Below are 24,572 nucleotides of genomic sequence, written 5' to 3' on the forward strand. Positions count from 1 at the left end.
TATCCCTTGCCAAAGCTGGAGTATCTAGTCATTCATCTTAATTCACATTTTAAGAACCCTGTTAGCATCAAAATGGTTGTTACATCTCCTAAATAACAACAACAACTGCACTCAAAAAAAAATTCACTAGCGCTGAAATGCTCTGCAATTGTGGGAGGATATGATAAGCCATAAGTTTTAAAATAGTTATTCATTTAGTCTAACATGAAATGTTAAACTGTTTTGTTATATACACATTTACTACACAAATAAAATATGACAAATGTCTGATGGTTTATTTTGTTCAGGTTACCCTGAGGTAATGGGTTACTATTAAAGGCTGGCTCATTATTGTTTTGTGGAATCTGATGATTAGACAACATGGAAACAACAAGCTTGCAATTATTTTTAGTGAGTGATGGTCATAGAAATAAATTTTAAATTACACAGGGATGAGAATAGTGCTATTGACAACAAAATTCTAGCTCAATCTTTTAAAAAAAATGAGTAAGTGTTAAGAGAAAATTTGTAAAGAGCTAGTTCTGTATCTAATAGAATTCATTGTTTTGTTAGGTATTGTAAGTGAACAATAAAGACTGAGAAAAGAGGAAACCGTGTATTGTAGTAGGCACTGTTATTGCGAATGTCAAAGATAATTTGAAGAGTCTAACAAGGACTAAAGTGACAAAGCCAAGAGGTCCTCCAAACCTTGGGCTAAGGTTTCCATCATGGAAAGTACTTCCATAGGAGATGCCAGAGGCCATCACCATTCTGTACGTTTTCAACTGAAGTTTTTGATGACACTAATTAGCAAGTCATTTGGAATTGAAAGTAAAATGGGAAGCATTACGCATTAATCCAATTGTATTGCTGGATTTTTAGGGACTGGGTATCTTTACATTTGCCATTCATGAATCCCCATTTGCCAGCTGAAAAGAGAAAATAAAAATGGAGAAGAAATAAGAATGAAACCTTGCTTTAAAAACAAAATTTCTGTCCGTTTACACAGTTCCTCGTGGAGCACTGCAGCATAAATAAGAAAATCAAACAGTCACCAGAAACTCTCAAATCTAGAAAGAAAACTTTAAAAAATTGAATCAAAATAACATTGTCCAGGGTGACAATACACCCAACCCCTGCGATGCCCATCAGTCATTAATGGCCTATATCCAGCCAGCGGGCACTGCATGCTCCATCTTGATGGACACCCAAATGCAAATGTAACCATGGACGAGGGAGAGACAGTTGGGGAATACAGCCCCCTCCATGGCCCACCTACCTGAACCTATTGTGGTCACTTTTGTGGTCAAAGGAGCAGGTCCACAAGGAGGACTCCTAATCAGCTCTGCAACAAACACAGACTATTTAAGAGTGGGCCTATCGAAGGATAGCGTAAATGCAATGCCATGCAGTACTTGCATAGGAGATGTCAGAGATTATCACAATGTACACGATCAGTAAGCTTCACACAGTCAGGAAGGAGAGATCATATCTGGAGTGAGATACAGTCCGAGTTCACATATAGTTCATGGAATTTGTCAGACAATTTAGAAATTTGATACAGAGGGTAAGAGATGCTTATTGCTTTTTTTTAGCTCATAGTTTTTAAGGTTTTTTTTAACAGGATAAATTGAAGGCCACAATCAGAGGCCAAACACAAAAAAGTGACATCACAGGAAAACCATAAATTCATGGTTGGTGATAGTCAAATTAGTGACTGTGCGTCATAGGCTATTTTCAGATTGATGGTAAAGAGGAAATATTTTACAGGCTACAATCTAAAAGACCTATAAACACCAGTATGATTTTTTTTTAAATAAACAGATTATGATTGAAGTAATTAAAATAGAGATGCTGTGTCATGTGATGTGTTATTTCGGCATAGTGAGAGAGCTGGTGGACTCCATTGTGGTTCATAGTGACCACATCTGTACCAAGTGTTGGTTGTTCAAGGAACTCAAGGTTGATGACCTGGAGTCTGAGCTTTGAACAATGTAACATATCGGGAGGGAGAGAGTTACCTGGATGCTATGTTTCAGGAATCAGTCGCATCCCTTGGATTAACTATTTCCAATTCGGTCAGTGGTCAGGGGCAGAAGTGTTTTTTATGAATGAAGCAGGTCGAGGGTACCAGGAGGTAGTGCTAAAGGAGCCTCAACCCTTGAGCTTATCTAACAGGAAACAAGAATTTCAAACCTATGTAGATGAGAGTGGGGACTGCTGGAAAGATGAGCAAACTGACCACAGCACTGTGGTAGAGGGAGCTGTTCAAGAGAGGCAGAGAAAAGAGAAATGTGATTGTATTCGGGGATAGTATAGTTAAGGCAATAACTATATGGCCAGGATTCTCTATGGCCAGGATTAAGCATCCCTAAGACTGTGTTGCCTGGCTGGTGCTCAGGTGCATCAAATCTCTACACTGCAGGGATAGGCCTATTGAGTCTGTACTAACCCTCTGAAGAGCATCCCACCCAGACTCAATCCCTCACCCTATAGCCCCATGCTAAATCCACCTGACCTACAGGTGTCTAAACACTATGGGACAATTTAGCATGGCCAATTCCCCTGACATACATATTTTTGGACTGTGGGAGGAAACCTACTCAAACGCAGGAAGAATATGCAAACTCCATACAGTCGACAGAAGTGGGAATTGAACCCAGGTCCCTAGCTCTGTAAGGCAGCAGTGCAAGCCACTGAGCTACTCTTATGATATACTCCCTGTTCAGGATATCTCATTTGGTCTGCAGAGGAACTTGGAGTGCGAGGGGAAAGATCCAGTTGTCAGTATCAATAATATAGATAGAAAGAGGAAAGAAATTCTGTGGAGAAAATATGAGTAGATTAGATTCCCTACAGTGCGGAAACAGGCCCTTCGGCCCAAGAAGTCCACACCGACCTTCCAAAGAGTAAAGCACCCAGACTGTGGATGGAAACCTGAACACCCGGAGGAAACCCGCACAGCCACGGGGAGAATGTGCAAATTCTTCATTGATAGTTGCACAAGGCTGGAATTGAACCTGGATCTGTGAGGCAGCAGTGCTAACCACTGAGCCATCACCATGTAGATAGTGGGTAAGATAAAAAGCAGTAACGAAAAGGGAATAATTTCTAGATTACTGCCATGAGCAAATTGGCACAGGATCAACAATATTAACGAGGTAAAAGCATGGCTCAAAGATTAGTGTGGCAGAAACTGGTTTGAAATCATGGGGCATTGGCACCAGTACTGGGGAAGGAGGGAGCTGTTCCAATGGGCTGGGCTCCACCTGTATCATGCTGGGGCCAGAGTCTTTGCGAATCACATAACTAGGGCTATGGATAGAGCTTCAAACTAAGTAGTTGGGGGAAAGAGGGTCAGTAGCATGGAAAATTATGTGGGGAGGGGTCAGCACAGGTTATTAAAGTTTCCAGAACAAGTAATAGAATAAACAGTTTGGAAATGGTCTGGAAGCTAACTTCATGCACAGCAGATAAGGGAACAACAATGACAAGGAGAGCAGTCAATAGAGGACTGAAGGTGTTGGACTTAAATGCAGACAGTATCCAAAACAAAGTAATTGAGCTTGTAATACAGATTGAAATTGGCGGACATCTTGTTGTAGGTATTGCAGAGACATGGCTGCAAGGGATCAGGGCTGGGAATTAAACATCTAAAGATATCCTGTTGAAAGGATGGGCAGATAGGCGGAGGGAACAGAATTGCCTTGTTAGTAAGAAATGAAGTGAAATCGATAGGAAGAAGTGATATAGAGTACAAAAGTGTAGAATCTGTGTGTGTAGAGTCGAGGAAGCACAAAGGAAAAAAGTCAGTGATGGGGAGTGATAGGTGTCATGTATAGGCCCTGGAGCAACAGTCGGGATGTGGGGAAGAAAATAAGTCAGACGATAGAAGGGCACTATTACAGTAATCATAGAGGACCTCAATATGCTTGTGGACTGGGAAAATCAGGATCTTAGTAGATCTCCAGAAAATGAATTTGTGGAACATCTATGAGATGATTTTTTTTTGGAACAGCTTGTGGTAGAGCCCACTCAGGAACAGGCAATTCTGTATTTGGTGATGTGTAATGAGGCAGCCTTGATTAGGGAGCTTAAGATGAAGGAACCCCTGGGCAGCAGTGACTGTATTATGATAAAATTCATTCTGCACTTTAAAAGGAAGGCACAGCAGAAATTCATCAGAATCCCTATAGTGTGGAAACAGACCATTTGGCCCAACAAATCCACACCCACTCTCCAAAGAACATCCCACCCATCCCCATCCCCATCCCCTTACCCTGTCCCTGTAACCTTGCATTTCCCATGGCTAACGTACCTAACCTACACATCCCTAAGCACTGTGGACAATTTAACATGGCCCATCCACTTAATTTGCACATCTTTGAGGGAGGAAACAGAGCATCCAGCAGAAACCCACACAGACATGGGAGAATGTGCAAACTCCACACAGACAGTCGGCAGAGGGTGGAATCAAACCCAGGTCACTGATGCTGGGAGATGGCAGAGCTAACCACTGAGGTTCTGTGCCATCCAAGGTAGAAGAAACATATTAAGAGTAGGACAAGACAACCATAGTTGACAAGGGAAATCAGGGATAGCATACAAGCAATAGGAAATTCATACAATGTGGTGAAGACTAGTGGGAAGCCAGGGAATTGGGAAATATTTAAAATAGAGTAGAGAATAACTGACAACGCAATAGTTGGATGTGGAGGCTGGGGGCGTGGGGAATGAAATATGAAAGTACACTAGCTAACAATTTAAAGAAGATTGCAAGAATTTTTATCATTAACATTTGAAAGATATGATAAAGGCAAAAGTGGATATTGGAAAATGAGGCTGGAGAAATAGTAACAGAACAAAGAACAAAGAAAATTTACAGCCCAGGAACAGGCCCTTTGGCCCTCCAAGCCTGAGCTGATCCAAATGTACTGTCTAAACCTGTCGGTCAACTCCTAAGCATCTGTATCCCTCTACTCCCCACCTCCTCATGCATCTGTCCAGACGCATCTTAAATGAATCCACTGTGCCTGCCTCTACCACCTCTGCTGGCAACAAGTTCCAGACACCCACCCCTCTCTGTGTGAAGTACTTGCCGCGTGTATCCCCTTTAAACTTTCCACCTCTCACATTGAAAGCATGACCTCTCGTTATTGAATCCTTCACCCCGGGAAAAAGCTTGTCTCTATCCACCCTGTCTATACCCTTCATGATTTTGTAAACCTCAATCAGGTCCCCCCCCCTCAATCTCCTTTTTTTTCTAGTGAAAACAAATCTAACCTACTCAACCTCTCTTCATAGCTAGCACCTTCCATACCAGGCAACATCCTTGTAAACCTTCTTTGCATCCTCTCCAAAGCATCTACATCCTTTTGGTAATGTGGCAAACAGAACTGTACACAGTATTCTAAACGTGGCCGAACCAATGTCTTGTACAATTTTAACATGACCTGTCAGCTCTTATACTCAATACCCCATCCAATGAAGGCAAGCAGACTATATGCCTTCTTGACCACTCTATCCACCTGTGCAGCAAACTTCAGTGTACAATGGACCTGCACTCCCAGATCTCTCTGCTCATCTACTTTTCCCAAGGCTCTTCCATTCATTGTATAATTCGCTCTAGAATTAGTCTTGCCTAAATGCATCATCTCATATTTGCCTGGATTGAAAGCCATCTGCCACTTTTCCCCCCAACTCTCCACTTTATCTATATCCTGTATTCTTTGACAGTCCCTTATGCTTTCTGCTACTGCACCAATCTTCGTGTCATCTGCAAACTTGCTGATCATACCAACAGTGCCCTCTTCCAGATCATTTATGTATATTACAAACATCAGTGGCCCCAACACTGACCCCTGTGGAACACCACTGGTCACCTTTCACCATTTTGAGAAACTCCCTTCAATTACTACTCTCTGTCTCCTGTTGCTCAACCAGTTCTTTATCCACCTAGCTAGAACACCCTGCACACCATGTGACTTCACTTTCTCCATTAATCTACCATGGGGAACCTTATCAAATGCCTTACTAAAGTCCATGTATATGACATCAACAGCCCTTCCTTCATCTATCAACTTGGTCACTTCCTCCAAGAACTCTATTAAGTTGGTAAGGCATGATCTCCCACACACAAAAACATGTTGCTTATCATTGATAAGCCCATTCTTTTATAAATATAAATAGATCCTATCTTTTAGTACCCTCTCCAGGAACTTTCCCACCACCGACATCAGGCTCACTGGTCTATAGTTACCTGGAATATCTCTCCTACCCTTCTTGTACAGGTGGACGACATGAGCAACCTTCCAGTCCTCCGGCACCTCACCTGTATTTAAGGATGCCATAAAGATATCTGTCAAGGCCCCAGCTATTTCCTCTCTTGCCTCCGTCAGCAACCTGGGATAGATCCCATCCAGTCCTGGGGATTTGTCCACCTTAATAAAGTCTAGCCTCCCCGACACATCTTTCCGATTTATGTCAATGTGATCCAGCCTAATCAAACTTCTATCTCTAATCTCAACATTCATCATGTTCCTGTCCTCAGTGAACACTGATGCAAAGTTATCATTCAGAATCTCACCCATTCTCTCTGGTTCAACACACAGTCTTCCTTCATTATCTTTTAGTGGACCAACCCTTTCACTAGTTACCCGCTTGTTATATAAGAATAAAATGTTTTGGGATTCTGCTTAATTCTGCTCGCTAACGCTATTTCATGACCCCTCTTGGCCTACTTGATTCCTCATTTAAGACTTGTCCTACTCTTCCGATATTCTTCCAGGGCCCGTTCTGTTCGTAGCTGCCGAGGCCTTATGTATGCTTCCCTTTTCCTCTTGGCTAGTCGTACAATTTCTCCTGTCATCCACGGTTCACGAATCTTGCTCGCCCTGTCCTTTGCCTTCAACGGGACATGCCTATCCTGCACTATCTTTAACCTATATTTGAAAGCCTCCCACATCTCAAATGTGGACTTCCCTTCAAATAGCTGTGTCCAATCTACATTTCTGAGCTCCTGCCTAATTTTGATACAATTGTCCTTGGTCCAGTTTAGGACTCTTCCCTTAGGATCACTCTCTTCTTTATCTACGAGTATTCTAAAACTTACAGAATTGTGGTCACTGTTCCCAAATAAATCCCCCACCGCAACTTCTACCACCTGGCCTGGCTCATTCCCCAGTTCCAGGTCCTATATGGCCCCTTCCCTTGTCGGACTATTGACATACTGCTCTAGAAACCTCTACTGGATGCTTCTTACAAATTCTACACCATCCAGACCTCTGACGTTAAGTGTTTCCCAGTAAATGTTGGGAAAATTAAAATCTCTCATCACCACTACCCTATTGCCTCTACATCTTTCCAGAATCTGTTCACCTATTTGTTCTTCTACCTCATGCTCACTGTTGGGAGGCCTGTAATAGAGCCCCAACAATGTAACTGCACCCTATTTCTCAGCTCCACCCATAATGCCTCACTACCCAAGCCCTCCATAGTGTCCTCCTTTAGCACAGCCGTGATATCATCCCTGACCAGCAATGTAATTTCCACCCAGTCCCCCCCTCCCCACACACCTTTTACTTCCCTCCCTGTCCTGTCTGAAGCATCTATATCCTGGAACATGTAGTTGCCAATCATCATGCCCTTCCTTCAACCAATGATGCAATGATGTCATACTCCCAGGCACCAATCCAAGCCCTAAGTTCATCTGCCTTACACACTGTACTCCTTGCATTAAAGTAGATGCATTTCAGGCCACCAGTTCTTTTGCACTCATCTGCTCTCTGCCTACTCTTCCCCTTATTAATACTATCTTCATAATTCTTACAATCTCCAGTCTCCACCTCACTGCCAACTTGTTTTCTCTCCTGGTTCCTAGTCCCCTGCCACATTAGTTTAAAACCTCCCCAACAGCAGTAGCAAAACCTCCCCCAAGGACATTGGTTCCGGTCTGGTTCAGATGTAGATCATCCATTTTGTAATGGTCCCACCTTCCCCAGAACCAGTCCCAATATCCAACAAATCTGAACCCCTCCCTCCTATACAATCCCTCAAGCCATGTGTTCATCCTGCCTATTTTTTCATTTCTACACTGGCTAGCACGTAGCACTGGTAGTAATCCCAAGATCACTACCTTTGAGGTCCTCCTCTTTAACATCTCTCCTAGATCCCTGAATTCCTCTTTCAGGACCTCATCTCGTTTTCTACATATATTGTTGGTGCCTATATACACCATGACAATTGGCTGTTCACCCTCCCCTTTCAGAATGTTCTGCAGCCGATCGACGACATCCCTGACCCGAGCACCTGGGAGGCAACATACCATCCGGGAGTCCCATTTTCTGCCAAAGAACTGCCTATCTACTCCCCTTCTAATAGAACTATGACTATAGCCCTACGAGTCTATTTCTCACCCTTCTGAACAGCAGTGCCCACCACGGTGCCCTGATCTTGACAATTGCTGCCCTCTCCTGGTGAGCCATCTCCCCCAACAGTATCCAAAACGGTATACCTGTTTTGGAGGGAGATGACCACAGGGGACACCTGCACTGCCTTCCTACTCTTTTTCTGTCTTTTGGTCACCCATTCACTGTCTCCCTCAGCAATTCATTAAACATGCTATCCATGACCTCCTCAGCATCACGGATGCTCCACAGTGAGTCCATCCACAGCTCCAAAGCCATCATGTGGTCAAACAAGAGCTGCAGCTGGACACATGTCTTGCAAGTGTAAGAGTCAGGAATGTCAGCCACGTTCCTCAGCTCCCAAATCAAGCAAGAGTCACATGCCACCAGTCTGAGGTCACCTGCCACTCTAAGCTTAGCTTTATATGAACTAACTAAAACCAAACAATGCACTCAAATATATGAAAAAGAAATATAAGAAAGAAATAAAAGCCTTCCCTTCCAGAGTCTTTTTCTTCTGGTTAGAGGGGGTGGGTGGGAGGGAGATACTACACGTTTAGTATCTCAGGTTTAGCTACTGCCCAAATATAAATTAAGCTCTTACCTTCACTCCACGTTCTCTCCTCACCGCTCTGTCAAAATGGAGGCCCGACTCCCGAGGTAAGTCCCTTTCTCAGTGGGAAAACTTACCCTTCCCGGAAGCCCTCGCTTCACCTCACCTTCTCTCCTCGCCACTCTGTCAAAAGGGAGCAAAGAAATGGCAGAGGAGCTGAATAGGTACTATGCATCAGTTTTCAGAGTGGAAGACACCAACAACATACCCGAACTTCAAGAGAGTCAGTTGGTAGCAGTGAGTGTAGTGGCCATCACTGAGGAGAAGATGTTGGGAAGCTGAAAAGTCTGAAGGTAGTTAAATTACCAGGAGCAGATAGACTACACACCAGAGTTCTGAAGGAGATAGCTGAGGAGATTGGAGAGTCATTAATGGTGATCTTTCACAATCACTAGGACTGGGGAGGATTCCAGAATACTGGAAAATTGCTGATGTAATACCCCCCCATTTAAGACGGGAGGCAGAAGACAGGGAAGTATAGGCCGGTTAACCTGACCTCAGTTGTTGGTAAGATTTCTGAGTCCATTATTGAGGAATAGATTGTGGAGTATTTGGATGTGCATGGTAAAATTGGGCTGAGACAGAACAGTTTCTTCAAGGCCAGGTCATGCCTGACAAATCTGTTAGAATTCTTCAAGGAGGTAACAAGCGTGTTGGACAAAGTCGAGCCAGTAGACATGATCAACTTGGATTTCCAGAAGGCCTTTGACAAGGTCCCACACAGGAGGCTGCTAAATAAGATAAGAGCACATAGTGTTAGGGACAAGGTACAGGCATGGATAGAGGATTGGCTGACTGGCAGAAGGCAAACATTGGGTATAAAGGGGTCTTTTTAGAATGGCAGCTGGTGGCTAGTGTTGTTCCACAATGGTCTCTGTTGGGATCACAAATATTGACATACGTTAATGATCTGGATGAAGGAACTAAGGGATTTGTTGCAAAGTTTGCAGATGACACAAAGAGAGGTGGAGCGTCAGGTAATGTTGAGGGTGTATGAAGACTAGATGAGTGGGCAAAGAAATGGCGGATGGAATACAATATGGAAAAGTATAACTTTGGAAAGAATGCAGGTATAGACTATTTTCTAAATGGGAAAATCTGAAAAGCACAAAGGGATTTAGGAGTGCTGGTTCAGGATTCTCTTAACATATAGATTCTATTGGCAGTTAGGAAAGCAAATCATTGTTTGACATTCATTTCAACAAAGGCTAGAATACAAGAGCAGAGATATACTGCTGAGGCTATATAGGGGTCTGGTTAGAATGTATTTGGAAGACTGTGTGTAGTTGTTATCTTGGATAAATAGACAAGGTCTTTTCCCTGGGGTGGGGGAGTCCAGAAATAGAGGGCATAGGTTTTAGGGTGAGAGGGGACAGATTTAAAAGGGACCTAAGGAGCACTTTTTTACACAAAGGGTGTTGCGTGTATGGAATGATCTGCCAGAGAAAGTGGTGGAGGCAGACACAATTACAACATTTAAAAGGTACATGGATAGGAAGGGGTTAGAGGGGTATGAGCCAAATGCTGGAAAATGGGACTAGATTAGTTTCAGATATCTGGTTGACATGGATGAGTTGGACTGAAGGGTCTATTTCTGTGCTGTACATCTCTATGACTCTAATGACTCTAATAAAGGATATGTTGGCATAGGAGAGGGCCCAGAGGAGGTTTACAAGAATGATCCAGGAGGTGAAAGGTTGTCACACGAGGAGCAGTTGAGGACTCTGCATCTGTATTTGATGGAGAAGATGTTTGCATGAAAAAGAGGATGAGGACCTGAGGGCACAAGCCTCAGAGTGAAGGGGCAGCCCTTTATAATGGGATGAGAAGGCATTTCTTCAGCTATGGTCTTATGGCCTTCCACACACATAAGGTGCCCATAAGTAGGAGTTTGCAGCTGAATTGCAACCAAAAGATTAAAAGCAGGCTAATGCGAATGGATTATCTGTTCACTCCACTTATTCTGACAACTGAAAATCATGTCCTACTAAAAGGGCAGCTCATAGACCAGAACTAATAGAATTATTGATCATTTGATTCTCTCTCTTTAATATACATCATTGCTGCAAACCGGCACAGAGATGTGCATTGTATCATTTCAATGATGAACTGATTATTACAGGAATCAGACACAGTTTCTTATTCCTCTCCTGGTTTAGCATTTTTCAACAAGCCTGAGAGCAAATTTTTCACACGGTATTTGTAGCAACTGTACTTGTTAACGAAAGAGATGGTGGCTGTGTCTGTACTCTGTTGATGGAAATACAGCCCAGCAGAAGGGTCTTTGGGTGGGGTGAGAAGTACTTGATGTGATATTTTTTACCTAACAGTACAAAACATTTTCTTTTTCAGATAACATCTGCATTAAGGACAGAATGTCAAAAAAGTTTTGCCTCACCTTGAAGAAATTGGGTCGATGTTCAATGGCAACAATTAGGACCCAATGTTGTTACACTTGCCAGAAATTGAGCAGCATGACAACGAGAAGAGCAGTACAGCAAAGTTTGAGCAAAGGAACCACTTCAGATTCATGAAAGAGATTGGAATTTGTATTTGTACTTTGACTAACTGGAACTGCACTCTTTTAAGCAAGGTTTTGAAAATGAGCCTACTTCCTTCAATAAGGTGCTGTTTAAAATTTTATTGATCAAAGCAATAAGTCTTTACTTATTTGGCAAAGGAAATAGTTACTCATACAGAGCTATCAAGTCTCGCCAGATAAACAGTCTGAATGCACATTGGTTTTCCAGTTCAGTCAGTTCTTTGATCTTTATAAGCTTAGTTTCCATCAAACAAAACTACACTTTTTTTTACCTCAGCACTGACTGGGGATAATTACTGAAATGCCAGCATAAGGGAAAGTCATATTTTCAGTTCGGCAGATTTTACTCTTTGCCCTTAATTACTAGGGCACTGGAAAGTAAGTACTGATGTGCACCACATTATATATAAATACAATTTTGTAGATTGCCTCTGTTTTACATAATAGAACCTTCCTTCAATAACTCTGATGCAGTTGCTATCCTTTCATCTGCTATTCACTTTATTCCTCAAAGCAAAAATCCATTTCACATCCTCCCAAAGTGGCCATATGAACACTTAGGTATTTGGCAGTTGTATCATTTCCTCCAGAAATACTTCTCCAGCAGTTGCAATGTAAAGATACAATGTAAATTTGAATGTCTTTTTTTTATTCCTGCAGAGTCAGGATCACTATCTAAATGCTAAATGTTTAATGTATTCAGATTACCAACTTTAGTAACTCCAAAATTTACTGCTTACGCACATCATACATGCACAGAAATTTGTGGAAAGACATGCATTTTATTTAAATTCCAAAGACTTTAGTTGCAAACCACGACACTAGGTTTGGTGTTAGATATCCAACATGGTAAGTGTGGCCCAGATCTTTGTTGTAAGTACATAACCTAAACTAAGGTCTCCATACAGTGTCAAAAGCCCTGAAACCCAGACCATTATTAAGTATTCCTGATATCAAAACTGTTTTCTGACTAACTTCCTGCAGCGGCTGCAGCCATAGAACAACTCATGTTTGCAAGTTTTAATTCTAAATATCCTTTCACCATTTTGTATCTACTGCTCAGGCCTGCAACAGTTTAACTGCAGGTGTAACATTGGTTACACATTACTAGCATTTAAGCCAGCAAGCAGCATGAGATTTGCATCATAATCCTTGTGCCTGTTTTCTGGTCCTGTCTAATTTTAATTATTAATTTCCTTCTCTAAATAAGTTTGGGAGCAGGTGAGAAAGAAGCATTACTCAGAGGTCAAGTAAGCATGTGAATTAAAATGATTGTTAATACAGTTACAGAAAGATATATGGTATTGCAGTTCTCCTGCACCTTGGGCAGGACTAACTGGACTAGCTTCATACTCAATAGCAAAGGACCTTACAAATTCAAATTAGACTTCCATTCATATTTTTAATTTGTCTTGACTGTTTAGAGAATAGTAACGTTTGTAAAATGCTCGTTCCCTCAAAAGCTACACATCTTAGCTGGATTTTACAGAGACACAGTGGTCCTGGTGGCTGAGCTGAAATCAGTGGTGGGAGCCTGTACCCTTCTGCTGGTTGCTCCACAGCAGTTTAACATCGGAAGCAGCAACATTTGCTTTGAATACGTGGAGGTGGACCTACCTTATGGAGCTGCTGGTCACCAGCTCTGTAGTCCAAGCAGTGCCAGGCAGGTGTAATGGCTACTGCCGGAACTATAGACAATCCTGAAGAAGAGGAGCCCAGATTTAGAACCAAGGCTGGGATATTGTAGGGCCTGAAAGGAAGACCCCAATGAAAGAAGTGAGAGGATTGTAGTGTTGGGGGTTTGCATGAAAAGGGACCTAAGGAACTAGAAAAGGAGGGCTTTTTGTCAACATCAACCTGCTCAGTTTCATGGCATTGACCTCTCTCTCCGCCACAGGTAATGGAGCTGATATTGAGTGGGCAGCCTAACACACCTCCAGTCTGCTGTAAAATGTCACAAAGGCAGGAGGGTAGGGGAAGGACCACGGCTACTCAATGGATTTTATGAATTCTCCCCTACATTTAAACCTACCAGCTGAGGAGTGTAAAATCCAGCTTTCCATATGGGTTTAATTGTATTGACATGCAGTGATTTATTATCTACTTGCATATAGATAGCAGAAGAGGTTTATGAGTGTATTTTAACATTAGAGGAGTATAACAAATGCTTCTTGATCTTGAGTCAAAACTTTGCATAGTGCCTCTTCAGAGTGGTGCTACACAGACTGTGCCAATTTCACGGGTTACCTGATTGATGTGTGTGACATCATCACTCAGCAATATTATCGAAAGTCTTGAATCATTCAGGTAGAATCTCACATGTGGCCTTCTGCCAGTGAATTCAGAGATTCTGTGCAGCACCACTCTGAAGCTGTGATGCATAAATAATCTTTTTCTCCATATTTTCATTCAGGAGGGAGATTTTGGTACTTAGACATTTCTTCGTCTTATTCGTCTTTCTGTCACAAATGTGCAAACTAAATAAAGATAGTTCTGTGTATAGATGGTACAGCCAGAATTATAGTGGTAGTTCCTGCTTTCTAGGGCTTTTGCAACACCAGCTGGTAATGTTACTGTAAGACCTGAAACTTCCTCAAAAGCCCCAGCACCAGGTCAGATTGGATAATCAAACACGTTACATGGTGACATTTATCAAGGCTTCATGCTGGAAGGAGAACTTTGCAACTTTTACTTTTGATAGTTATTTTCATGGAGAATAGTTACTTAATGGAGAACAGATTTTAAGAATACTCTTTGGCATTGCAGTAACTGGTTCATGCCATTAGCACATTATTCTCAGAAGGCAGCGGATTACAGTTAAGTAGTGTAGCTGAATAGATTTAATCATTTTGCTTGAGTTCAAAGCGCTCTCTGAATTCTTTTCCCCTCTAAGGTCCATGATCACAGATCTCTCCATTGATACCTTTTTACAATGACAATGGATGGTCATAATTGCAATTATCTTTCAATTTCAGATTCATCATTTGAATTCAAATTCCAGTAGCTGCTGTCAGCGATTTGAACCCATGCGCTTAAATAATTAGTCTGGGCCTACTAGCTTGCCATATTCAGTGACATTCCCACTAGCTCTTCACTCAGGAGTCACTGCAAGTAAATGTCATAGGCATTATGACAGGACAAGAAAAGGCTGAAAAACATAGTTACAACACAGCATTTACTGTATGAACATGCAATGATCCCAGTGGGACAATGCCAGTACTGTAGCAGTCCATATATTTGTTATATTGAGAAAATGACCATTGGTGTCCAATGATGCATCATTAAATTATAAATGGCAATCTTGTAATTTTCCATTTTGTTAAAAAGGACAGTTATGTTTTCAATGCTCATTAAATATGGGATTTTGTACAGTTTTAGCTGATCCTACTTGAGTAGTTTTTTTTTTATTTTTCTTTTCTGTTGGGGAAACAAGGGAATAAATGTGAGTGCCCAACTGAGAAATTCTCCAATTAGACCTTGGCTTAGTGGAAGAAAAATCGGATCAATCTGCCACCATCCAGCTGCATACTGAAAGCTCACAAGCTTTTCTGCCTAAGGACACTCACTATATTGAAGAATACTCATTTGGGTACAGAGGTCTTGGAGATGCCTCAGGAACAATGCTTAGCAAAGTTTTCAAATGTGGCTTGGATAAAATTGGCAAAGGAAAAGAGGAAACAATTAGCATATAGCATACTTTGTAAATGCCCCTTAAACTTTACGAACAATGCCAACCTGTCAGCAGAAAATGCTGAAAGCCTCACCACAGTAAATTACCTCTTGACTCGCTAAAATATGAATATCACTGGTTGTCTGTACTTGTCTGCAGGGAAAGCAGTTACTGTCACCAGGTGCAACATGGTGCTATTGAATGATGGTGCTCCATTTATAAACAACTCAGCTCATCTTACTTAAGAATATGCTGCTGGCCAGCACGTCAGAATTTAGTGTATTTTTCCCACTGGTGAAAAAATGCTAAGCCTTATTAGTTTTACTACTTTAAAAATAAATAGAAAAAAAAAGACTTTTAGAGCCTATTTACTCTTGCATTTGATATACTGTTATTACCGTGATACCAGTTTATTGAGAATCTCTATAAGCCTGCCACACAATATTCAGACAGTGCACAATAATCCATGCATTAACTGTACTGAGCAGTGGTCATTAAGATTTTGGTTAAGTCTGTCCATGTGTGTCATGTTTTCTATTGAAAAGTCATTGTTACAAAATTGCTTTCCTAATTGAGTGCCTCCTCCACTGAGAGCATGTGCAGTGAATTTGAGCACACATTTTCAATAATTTTCCATCCAATATAGAATATCACTCAATTACAGCTACTTAAATTGCAGGAAAAAATACACAATTATAGCCTTTCCATCAACATTGGAACTCATACTGGAAAACATTTTAACCTGTGGCACTGTGGGGTGGAACTCATATTTGTTACTGTCACTTGTGTCACTGCTGATCACAAATGTAATTTGTGGAAGTGATTTAATTGCAACAGAAAGGATATACATAGATAAAACATCAAAATGTATTCATTTAAGTGCAGCTTTTCTGTTGAATTTTGGTACAATGCGTTATCTGATCGGACTGGCTGAAGCTTGTTCTTCTTTCAGAAGCATGGAAATGAATTCAAGGTGCTTGCAAAAAATAGAATTAAATGTTTTATGGAAATCTCTGTTTACATTATGCCTCAGCAAGATATTATTATTCTATTAACTTCAAACAATATCTACTGTACTTTGTTATTGATTTTCTGTTGCATAAATCATTTAAATGCTGTGCAATAATCATTAATAAATTCATTGTTATCCTGGCAATTTGTGGATTTTATTAAAATGCAAAACAGTTAAATGAATAATGAGCACCAAATGTCTTGGTTGCTGGAAAATTGGACTAAAAGCAGAAAATACTGGAGGGCTCAATAGGTCAAGCAGATATGCAGTGAGAGACAGTTCACATTTTTGTTATATAAACTTTCATCTGAACTCAAAAGCAAAAACAAATTGCTGCTTAATTTTATTCATTTAAAAATTCTATTTTAATATCTATGCTAATTGCCACAGAAAGTTTTCAAAGAACAGACCGTGAATGCTAACTGTAATAGAAGGATAAGAAATAAATAAATATGAAATTACAATAAATGCAAGATTACAGCAATTGCATACATACATGAAAATATGGTGCAATAAATCTTTAAAATAGGACACCACTTTCAATGGTAGCATTTCCATTATTACCAGAGCTTCTGCTAAGTAAATTGAACAGATAGGAATTACCTTATCTTTGCATTCTGTAAGGCTACAATTCTGAAAGTGATGCAGGAGCAGAGCGACCTGGATCTCTATGTGCATAAATAATTAAAGGTGAGAAGACAGGTTGAAAGCACGGTTATTGCAGCATTCAATATCCTAGGCTTTATTAAGAGGAAGATACAGCACAAGATACTGATACGGGGATGATCTGTCAGAGGAGAGCAACAGGAGTGGAACCATAGCTGGATCTGTTGTACACCAGGGAAGATTAAATTGCAGTAGCGCAGTAGAAATTGAGATGGCACAGCGATTAGCACTGTTGTCTCGGCGCCAAGGACCCGGGTTTGATTCTAGCATTTGGTGACTGTCTTTTGCACATTCTCCCCACGTCTTAGTGAAGTTCCACTGAGTACTCTGGTTTCTACCCACAGTACAAAGATATGCAGTTTAAGTGGATTGGCCATGCTAAACTGCCTATGGTGTCCAGGGATAGAACATAGAACAATATAGTGCAGGACAGGCCCTTCAGCCCTCAATGTTGCACCAACCTGTGAACTACTCTCAGCTCATCCCCCTACACTATCCCATCATCATTCATGTGCTTATTCAAGGATTGTTTAAATCTCCCTAATGTGGCTGAGTTAACTACATTGGCAGGTAGGGCATTCCACGCGCTTACCACTCTCTGAATAAAGAAGCTGCGTCTGGCATCTGACTTAAATCTATCACCCGTTATATTGTAGTTATGCCCCCTCATCCAAGCTGACATCATCATCCTAGGAAAAATGATTTGGAGATGCCGGTGTTGGACTGGGGTGTACAAAGTTAAAAATCACACAACACCAGGTTATAGTCCAACAGGTTTAATTGGAAGCACACTAGCTTTCGAAGCGTCACTCCTTCATCAGGTGATAGTGGAGGGCTCAATCCTAACACACAGAATTTATAGCAAACATTTACAGTGTGATGTAACTGAAATTATATATTGAAAAATTGATTGTCTGTTAAGCCTTTCATCTGTTAGAATACAGTGATAGTTTCACTTCTTTCATGTGTAAATCACAAAACCTTTTTTTAAAAAAAAGTTGCATTCTCAGGTTAGCTGTTAACAATGATGATACCTAGACAATATGTTGAAGGTGTTGGCCCCCTGTGTTCTCTGTCTATGCCATGATGTTTAGATTGATTCTAATCTAAAAAGTGAGATAATGGAGTTTTACATAAATTCATGCAGTTTTTGAGCAAAGTACAAATTCACCCCACAAAATATATGTGTGCATGTGGGTCTTTGTCTGTGTGTGTGTGTCTGTCTGTCTGTCTGGGTTGGGGGTTGTGAGTGTGAGAAAGTGTATGTGTGTGTGTAGTGAGCACAGAGTATCTTAAGTCTGTGAGGGGGTGCGTGTGGGAGTGTGTGTCTGTAAGGGTGTGTTTGGGTGTCTGTGTGCGCGTCTGTGTATGTGTGTGTCCGTGTGTATAGGAGTGCCTGTGTGTGTGAGAGAGTGTGTGTGTATAGGAGTATCTGTGTGTGTGTATAGTGCAATGGTGATCACCTGTAATGTGACATGAACCCAAGGTCCCGGTTGAGGCCCTCCCTATAGGTACCGAACTTAGCTATCAGCCTCTGCTCGGCCACTTTTCTCTGTTGCCTGTCCCGAAGTCCACCTTGGAGGATGATCACCCAAAGGTCCGAGGCTGAATGTCCTGGACCACTGAAGTGTTTCCCAATTGGGAGGGAACCCTCCTGTCTGTTGATTGTTGTGTGGTGCCCATTCATCCGTTGTCGTAGTCTTTGCTCGGTTTCCCCAATGTACCATGCCTCTGGACATCCTTGCCTGCAACGTATAAGATAGACAACGTTGGCTGAGTCACATGAGTACCTGCCATGTACATGGTGGGAGGTGTCCCCACGTGTAATAGTGGTATCTATGTCCACACTCTGACACGGTTTGCAAAGCCTACCGTGACAGGGTTGTATGGAGTTGTCCTGAGAGCCAGGCAGCTTGCTATGAACAACAATCTGTTTGAGGTTTGGCAGTTGTTTAAAGGCAAGTAGAGGTGTGGGGAAGGTCTTGGTGAGGTGCTCATCCTCATTGATAATGTGTTGCAGGTCACAAAGAACATGGAAAAAGACTGTCAATCCTCTGGTCATCTTGTATGTCTCTATCAAATCCCCTCTTAGCCTTCTTCTTTCCAATGAGAACAGGCCCAAGTCTCTCAGCCTTTCTTCGTAAGAGCTTCCGTCCAGACCAGGCAACATCCTGGTAAATCTCCTCTGCACCTTTTCCAATACTTCCACATCCTTCGCGAAATATGGCAACCAGAACTGTATACAATATTTCAACTGTGGTCGACCAGTGTTTTGTATAGTTGCAGCATGATATTGCGGCTCCGGAACTCAATCCCTCTACCAATGAAACCTAATAAACTGTATGCATTCTTAACAGCACTATCAACCTGGGTGGTAACTTGCAGGGATCTATGTACATGGACTCCAAGATCCCTCTGATCATACACACTACCAAGAATCTTTCCATTGACCCAGTACTCTGCCTTCCTGTTATTCTTCCCAAAGTGAATCACCTCACATTTAGCTGCATTGAACTCCATTTTCCACCTCTCAGCCCAATTCTGCAGTTTATCCAAGTCTCCCTGCAACCTGTAACGTTCTTCCAAACTGTCCACTACTCCATCGACTTTAGTGTCATCTGCAAATTTACTAATCCATCCACCTATGCCTGTGTCTAAGTCATTTATAAAAATGACAAACAGCAGTGCTCCCAAAACAGATCCTTGTGGCACACCACCAGTAACCGGACCCCTGGCTGAATATTTTCCATCAACCACCACTCGCTGCCTTCTTTCAGAAAGCCAGTTTCTAATCCAAACTGCTAAATCATCCTCAATCCCATGCCTCTGCATTTTCTCCAACAGCCTACCATGTGGAACATTATCAAAGGCTTTACTGAAATCCATGTACACCACGTCAAATGCCCCACCCTTATCTACATGCTTGGTCACCTTCTCAAAAACTCAATGGGGTTTGTGAGTCACAACCTGCCTTGATGAAACCATGTTGACTATCTGAAATCAAATTGTTGCTTGCTAGATTATTATAAATCCTATCTCTTATAATCCTTTCCAAAACCTTTCCTACAACAGAAGTAAGGCTCACTGGTCTATAATTACCTGGGTCATCTCTACTGCCCTTCTTGAACAAGGGCACAGCATTTGCAATCCTCCAGTCATCTGATACTAAACCTGTAGACAATGACGACTCAAATATCAAAGCCAAAGGCTCTGCTATCTCCTCCCTAGCCTCCCAGAGAATCCTGGGATAAATCCCATCTGGCCTAGGGGACTTGTCTACTATCACCCCTTCTAGAATTGAGAACACTTTCTAGTCTATTATCTTGTATCTCATTCTTCTTCTCTACAATATTCTCCTTTTCCTGAGTGAAAACTGATGAGAAATGTTCGTTTAGCACCTCTCCGATCTCCACAGGGTCCACACTCAACTTCCCACTTCTGTCTTTCACTGGCTGTATTCCTACCCTAGTCATCCTTTTATTCCTCACATACCTATAGTAAGCTTTAGGGTTCTCCTTTATTCTATTTGCTAAAGACTGCTTGGGTCCTCTCTTTGCTCTTCTTAACTCTCTTTTTAAATCCTTCCTAGCTGATCTGTAACTCTCCATCGCCTCAACTGAACCATCTTGTCTCATCAACATGGAGAAAATGAGGACTGCAGATGCTGGGGATCAGAGCTTAAAAATGTGTTGCTGGAAAAGCGCAGCAGGTCAGGCAGCATCAAAGGAGAAGGAGAATCGACGTTTCGGGCATAAGCCCTTCTTCAGGAATGAGGAGGGTGTGCCAAGCAGGCTAAGATAAAAGGTAGGGAGGAGGGACTTGGGGGAGGGGCGTTGGGAATGCGATAGGTGGAAGGAGATAGGCCGGAGAGGGGTTGGGGGCGGAGAGGTCAGGAAGAAGATTGCAGGTCAAGAAGGCGGTGCTGAGTCCGAGGGTTGGGACTGAGAAAAGATGGTGGGAGGGGAAATGAGGAAGCTGGAGAAATCTGCATTTATCCCTTGTGGTTGGAAGGTTCCTAGGCGGAAGATGAGTCGCTCTTCCTCCAGGAGTCGTGTTGCCAGGGTCTGGCGATGGAGGAGGCCAAGGACCTGCATGTCCTTGGCAGAGTAGGAGGGGGAGTTAAAGTGTTCAGCCACGGGGCGGTTGGGTTGGTTGGTGCGGATGTCCCAGAGGTGTTCTCTGAAACGTTCCGCAACCTGTCTCCCCAATGTAGAGGAGGCCACATCGGGTGCAGCGGATGCAGGAAATGATGTGTGTGGAGGTGGAAGGATCCCTTGGGGCCTAGGAGGGAAGTGAGGGGGGAGGTGTAGGCGCAAGTTTTGCATTTTTTGCGGTTGCAAGGGAAGGTGCCGGGAGTGGAGGTTGGGTTGGTGGGGGGGTGTGGATCTGACAAGGGAGTCACGGAGAGAGTGGTCTTTCCGGAACGCTGATAGGGGAGGGGAGGGAAATATATCCTTGGTGGTGGGGTCCGTTTGGAGATGGCAGAAATGATGAAGGATGATCCGATGTATATGGAGGTTAGTGGGATGGTAGGTGAGGACTAGTGGGGTTCTGTCCTGGTGGTGATTGGAGGGACGGGGTTCAAGGGCGGAGGAGCGGGACGTGGAGGAGATTCAGTGGAGAGCATCGTCAACCACGTCTGAGGGGAAATTGTGGTCTTTGAAGAAGGAGGCCATCTGGGTTGTTCGGTATTGGAATTGGTCCTCCTGGGAGCAGATGCGGCGAAGGCGAAGGAATTGGGAATATGTGATGACGTTTTTACAAGGGGCAGGGTGGGAACAGGTGTAACCTAGGTAGCTGTGGGAGTCAGTCGGTTTATAGTATACGTCTGTGTTGAGTCGGTCGTCCGAGATAGAGATGGAGAGGTATAAGAAGGGGAGGGAGGAGTCTCAGATGGTCGAGGTAAATTTGAGGTCGGGGTGGAAGCTGCTGGTAAAATGGATGAACTGTTCAACCTCCTCGTGGGAGCACGAGGTAGCGCCGATACAGTCATCAATGTAGCGGAGGAAAAGGTGGGGGGTGGTGCCAGTGTAGCTGTGGAAGATGGACTGTTCCACATATCCAACGAAGAGGCAGGCATAGCTGGGGCCCATGTGGGTGCCCATGGCTACTCCTTTGGTTTGGAGGAAGTAGGAGGATTGGAAGGAGAAGTTGTTCAGAGTGAGGACCAGTTCAGTCAGTCGAAGGAGGGTGTCAGTGGAAGGGTACTGGTGGTACGGCAGGAAAGAAAGAAGCGGAGAGCTTTGAGTCCTTCGTGATGGGGGATGGAGGTGTACAGGGACTGGATGTCCATGATGAAGATAAGGCGTTAGGGACCGGGGAAGCGAAAATCATGGAGGAGGTGGAGGGCGTGGGTGGTGTCCCGAACGTAGGTGGGGAGTTCTTGGAACGTAAGGGGGACAGGACTGTGTCAAGGTTTGCAGAGATGAGTTCAGTGGGGCAGGATTAGGCTGAGATAATTACACCTCTTCCCACCCTACCTCTTGCAAAAATGCCATCCCGTATTCCCAAATTCTCCACCTCCGCCTCCGCCGTATCTGCTCCCAGGAGGACCAGTTCCACCATAGAACACACCAGATGGTCTCCTTCTTTAGAGACTGCAATTTCCCTTCCCATGTGGTTAAAGATGCCCTCCAATGCATCTCGTCCACATCCCGCACCTCCGCCCTCAGACCCCACCCCTCCAACCGTAACAAGGACAGAACGCCCCTGGTGCTCACCTTCCACCCTACAAACCTTTGCATAAACCAAATCATCCACCGACATTTCCGCCACCTCCAAAAAGACCCCACCACCAGTGATATATTTCCCTCCCCACCCCTTTCCGCCTTCCGCAAAGACCGTTCCCTCCGTGACTACCTGGTCAGGTCCACACCCCCCTACGACCCACCCTCCCATCCTGGCACTTTCCCCTGCCACCGCAGGAACTGTAAAACCTGTGCCCACACCTCCTCCCTCACCTCTATCCAAGGCCCTAAAGGAGCCTTCCACATCCATCAAAGTTTTACTTGCACATCCACTAATATCATTTATTGTATCCGTTGCTCCCGATGCAGTCTCCTCTACATTGGGGAGACTGGGCGCCTCCTAGCAGAGCGCTTGAGAGAACATCTCCAGGACACCCGCACCAATCAACCAAACCGCCCCGTGGCCCAACATTTCAACTCCCCCTCCCATTCTGCCGAGCACATGGAGGTCCTGGGCCTTCTTCACCGCCGCTCCCTCACCACCAGACGCCTGGAGGAAGAACGCCTCATCTTCCGCCTCGGAACACTTCAACCCCAGGGCATCAATGTGGACTTCAACAGTTTCCTCATTTCCCCTTCCCCCACCTCACCCTAGTTCTAAACTTCCAGCTCAGCACTGTCTCCTTGACTTGTCCGGACTTGTCCGACCTGCCTATCTCCTTTTCCACCTATCCACTCCACCCTCTCCTCCTTGACCTATCACCTTCATCTCCTCCCCCACTCACCCATTGTACTCTATGCTACTCTCTCCCCACCCCCACCCTCCTCTAGCTTATCTCTCCACGCTTCAGGCTCACTGCCTTTATTCCTGATGAAGGGCTTGTGGCCGAAACGTCGATTTCGCTGCTCGTTGGATGCTGCCTGAACTGCTGTGCTCTTCCAGCACCACTAATCCAGAGATAATGGGTCGGCCAAGGCAGTCAGGTTTGTGGATTTTGGGCAGGAGTATGAAACGGGCGGTGCAGAGTTGTGGGACTATGAGGTTGGAGGCAGTGGATGGGAGATCCCCTGAGGTGATGAGGTTATGGATGGTCTGGGAGATGATGGTTTGGTGGTGGGAGGAGGGGTCATGGTCAAGGGGCAGTAGGAGGAGATGTCCCTGAGCTGGCGTTTAGCCTCAGCGGTGTAAAGATCGGAGCGCCAAACTATCACCGCGCCTCCCTTGTCTCCCGGTTTGATGGTGAGGTTGGGGTTGGAGCAGAGGGAGTGGAGGGCTGCATGTTCTGAGGGTGAGAGGTTGGAGTGGGTGAGAGGGGTGGAGAGGTTAAGGCGGTCAATGTCACGGCAGCAGTTGGCTATGAAGAGATCGAGGGCAGGAAAGAGGCCAGCACGGGGTGTCCAGGTGGATGGGGTGTGTTGGAGATGGGAGAATGGGTCATCAGAGAGTGGGCGGGAGTCCTGGTTGGAGAAGTAGTCGCGGAGGCGAAGGCGGCGGAAGAATTGTTCGATGTCGTGCCGTGTGTTGAATTCATTAATCCGGGAGCGTAGGGGGATGAAGGTGAGGCCTCTGCTGAGGACTGATCTTTCATCCTCAGAGAGGGGGAGGTCTGGAGGGATGGTAGAAATACGGCAGGGCTGGGACTTAGGACATGGTGTGGGGCTGGAGCTGGGAGTGGGGACGGGGTTAGGTGCGGGGGTGGGGATCAGCGCGGGGGAGGGGATCGGCGCAGGGGCGGGGTTAGGCATGGGGCGGAGATCGGCGCGGGTGCGGAGATTGGCGCGGTGCTGAGATCGGTGAGGGGGCGGGGATCGGTGCGGGGGCGGAGACACATTCGGCGTGGTCAGTGCATTAGTGAGTGACGTCACTGGGGGTGGAGGTAGATGCTGCGACGGCAACTCCGGGGGCGGAAGTGGCTGTGGCGAATGCAGAAACGTTGTTGTTCCCGGTGGTTGTGGACCCCGCGGAGTCCGTGAATCTGTCAGAGATGTCTTCCTGGC

General features: G+C 44.1%; 1 protein-coding gene across 4 annotated transcripts in view; it reads left to right on the top strand.

Moving 5' to 3' along the window:
- Nucleotides 1-16,356, top strand: part of LOC140479591 (A disintegrin and metalloproteinase with thrombospondin motifs 12-like) — a 569,904-nt gene extending 553,548 nt beyond the window's left edge. For all 4 annotated transcript variants that reach the window (XM_072573412.1, XM_072573420.1, XM_072573430.1 and 1 more), the window contains one exon: nt 11,350-16,356. In XM_072573412.1, coding sequence (XP_072429513.1) covers nt 11,350-11,531 — 182 coding nt within the window. In that variant the 3' untranslated portion in view covers nt 11,532-16,356. The remainder of the gene's footprint in view (nt 1-11,349) is intronic.
- The last annotated feature ends 8,216 nt before the right edge of the window (nt 16,357-24,572 follow it).

This window comes from Chiloscyllium punctatum, chromosome 1, assembly GCF_047496795.1.
Source record: "Chiloscyllium punctatum isolate Juve2018m chromosome 1, sChiPun1.3, whole genome shotgun sequence".
In the NCBI taxonomy this organism is placed as follows: Eukaryota; Metazoa; Chordata; class Chondrichthyes; order Orectolobiformes; family Hemiscylliidae; genus Chiloscyllium; species Chiloscyllium punctatum.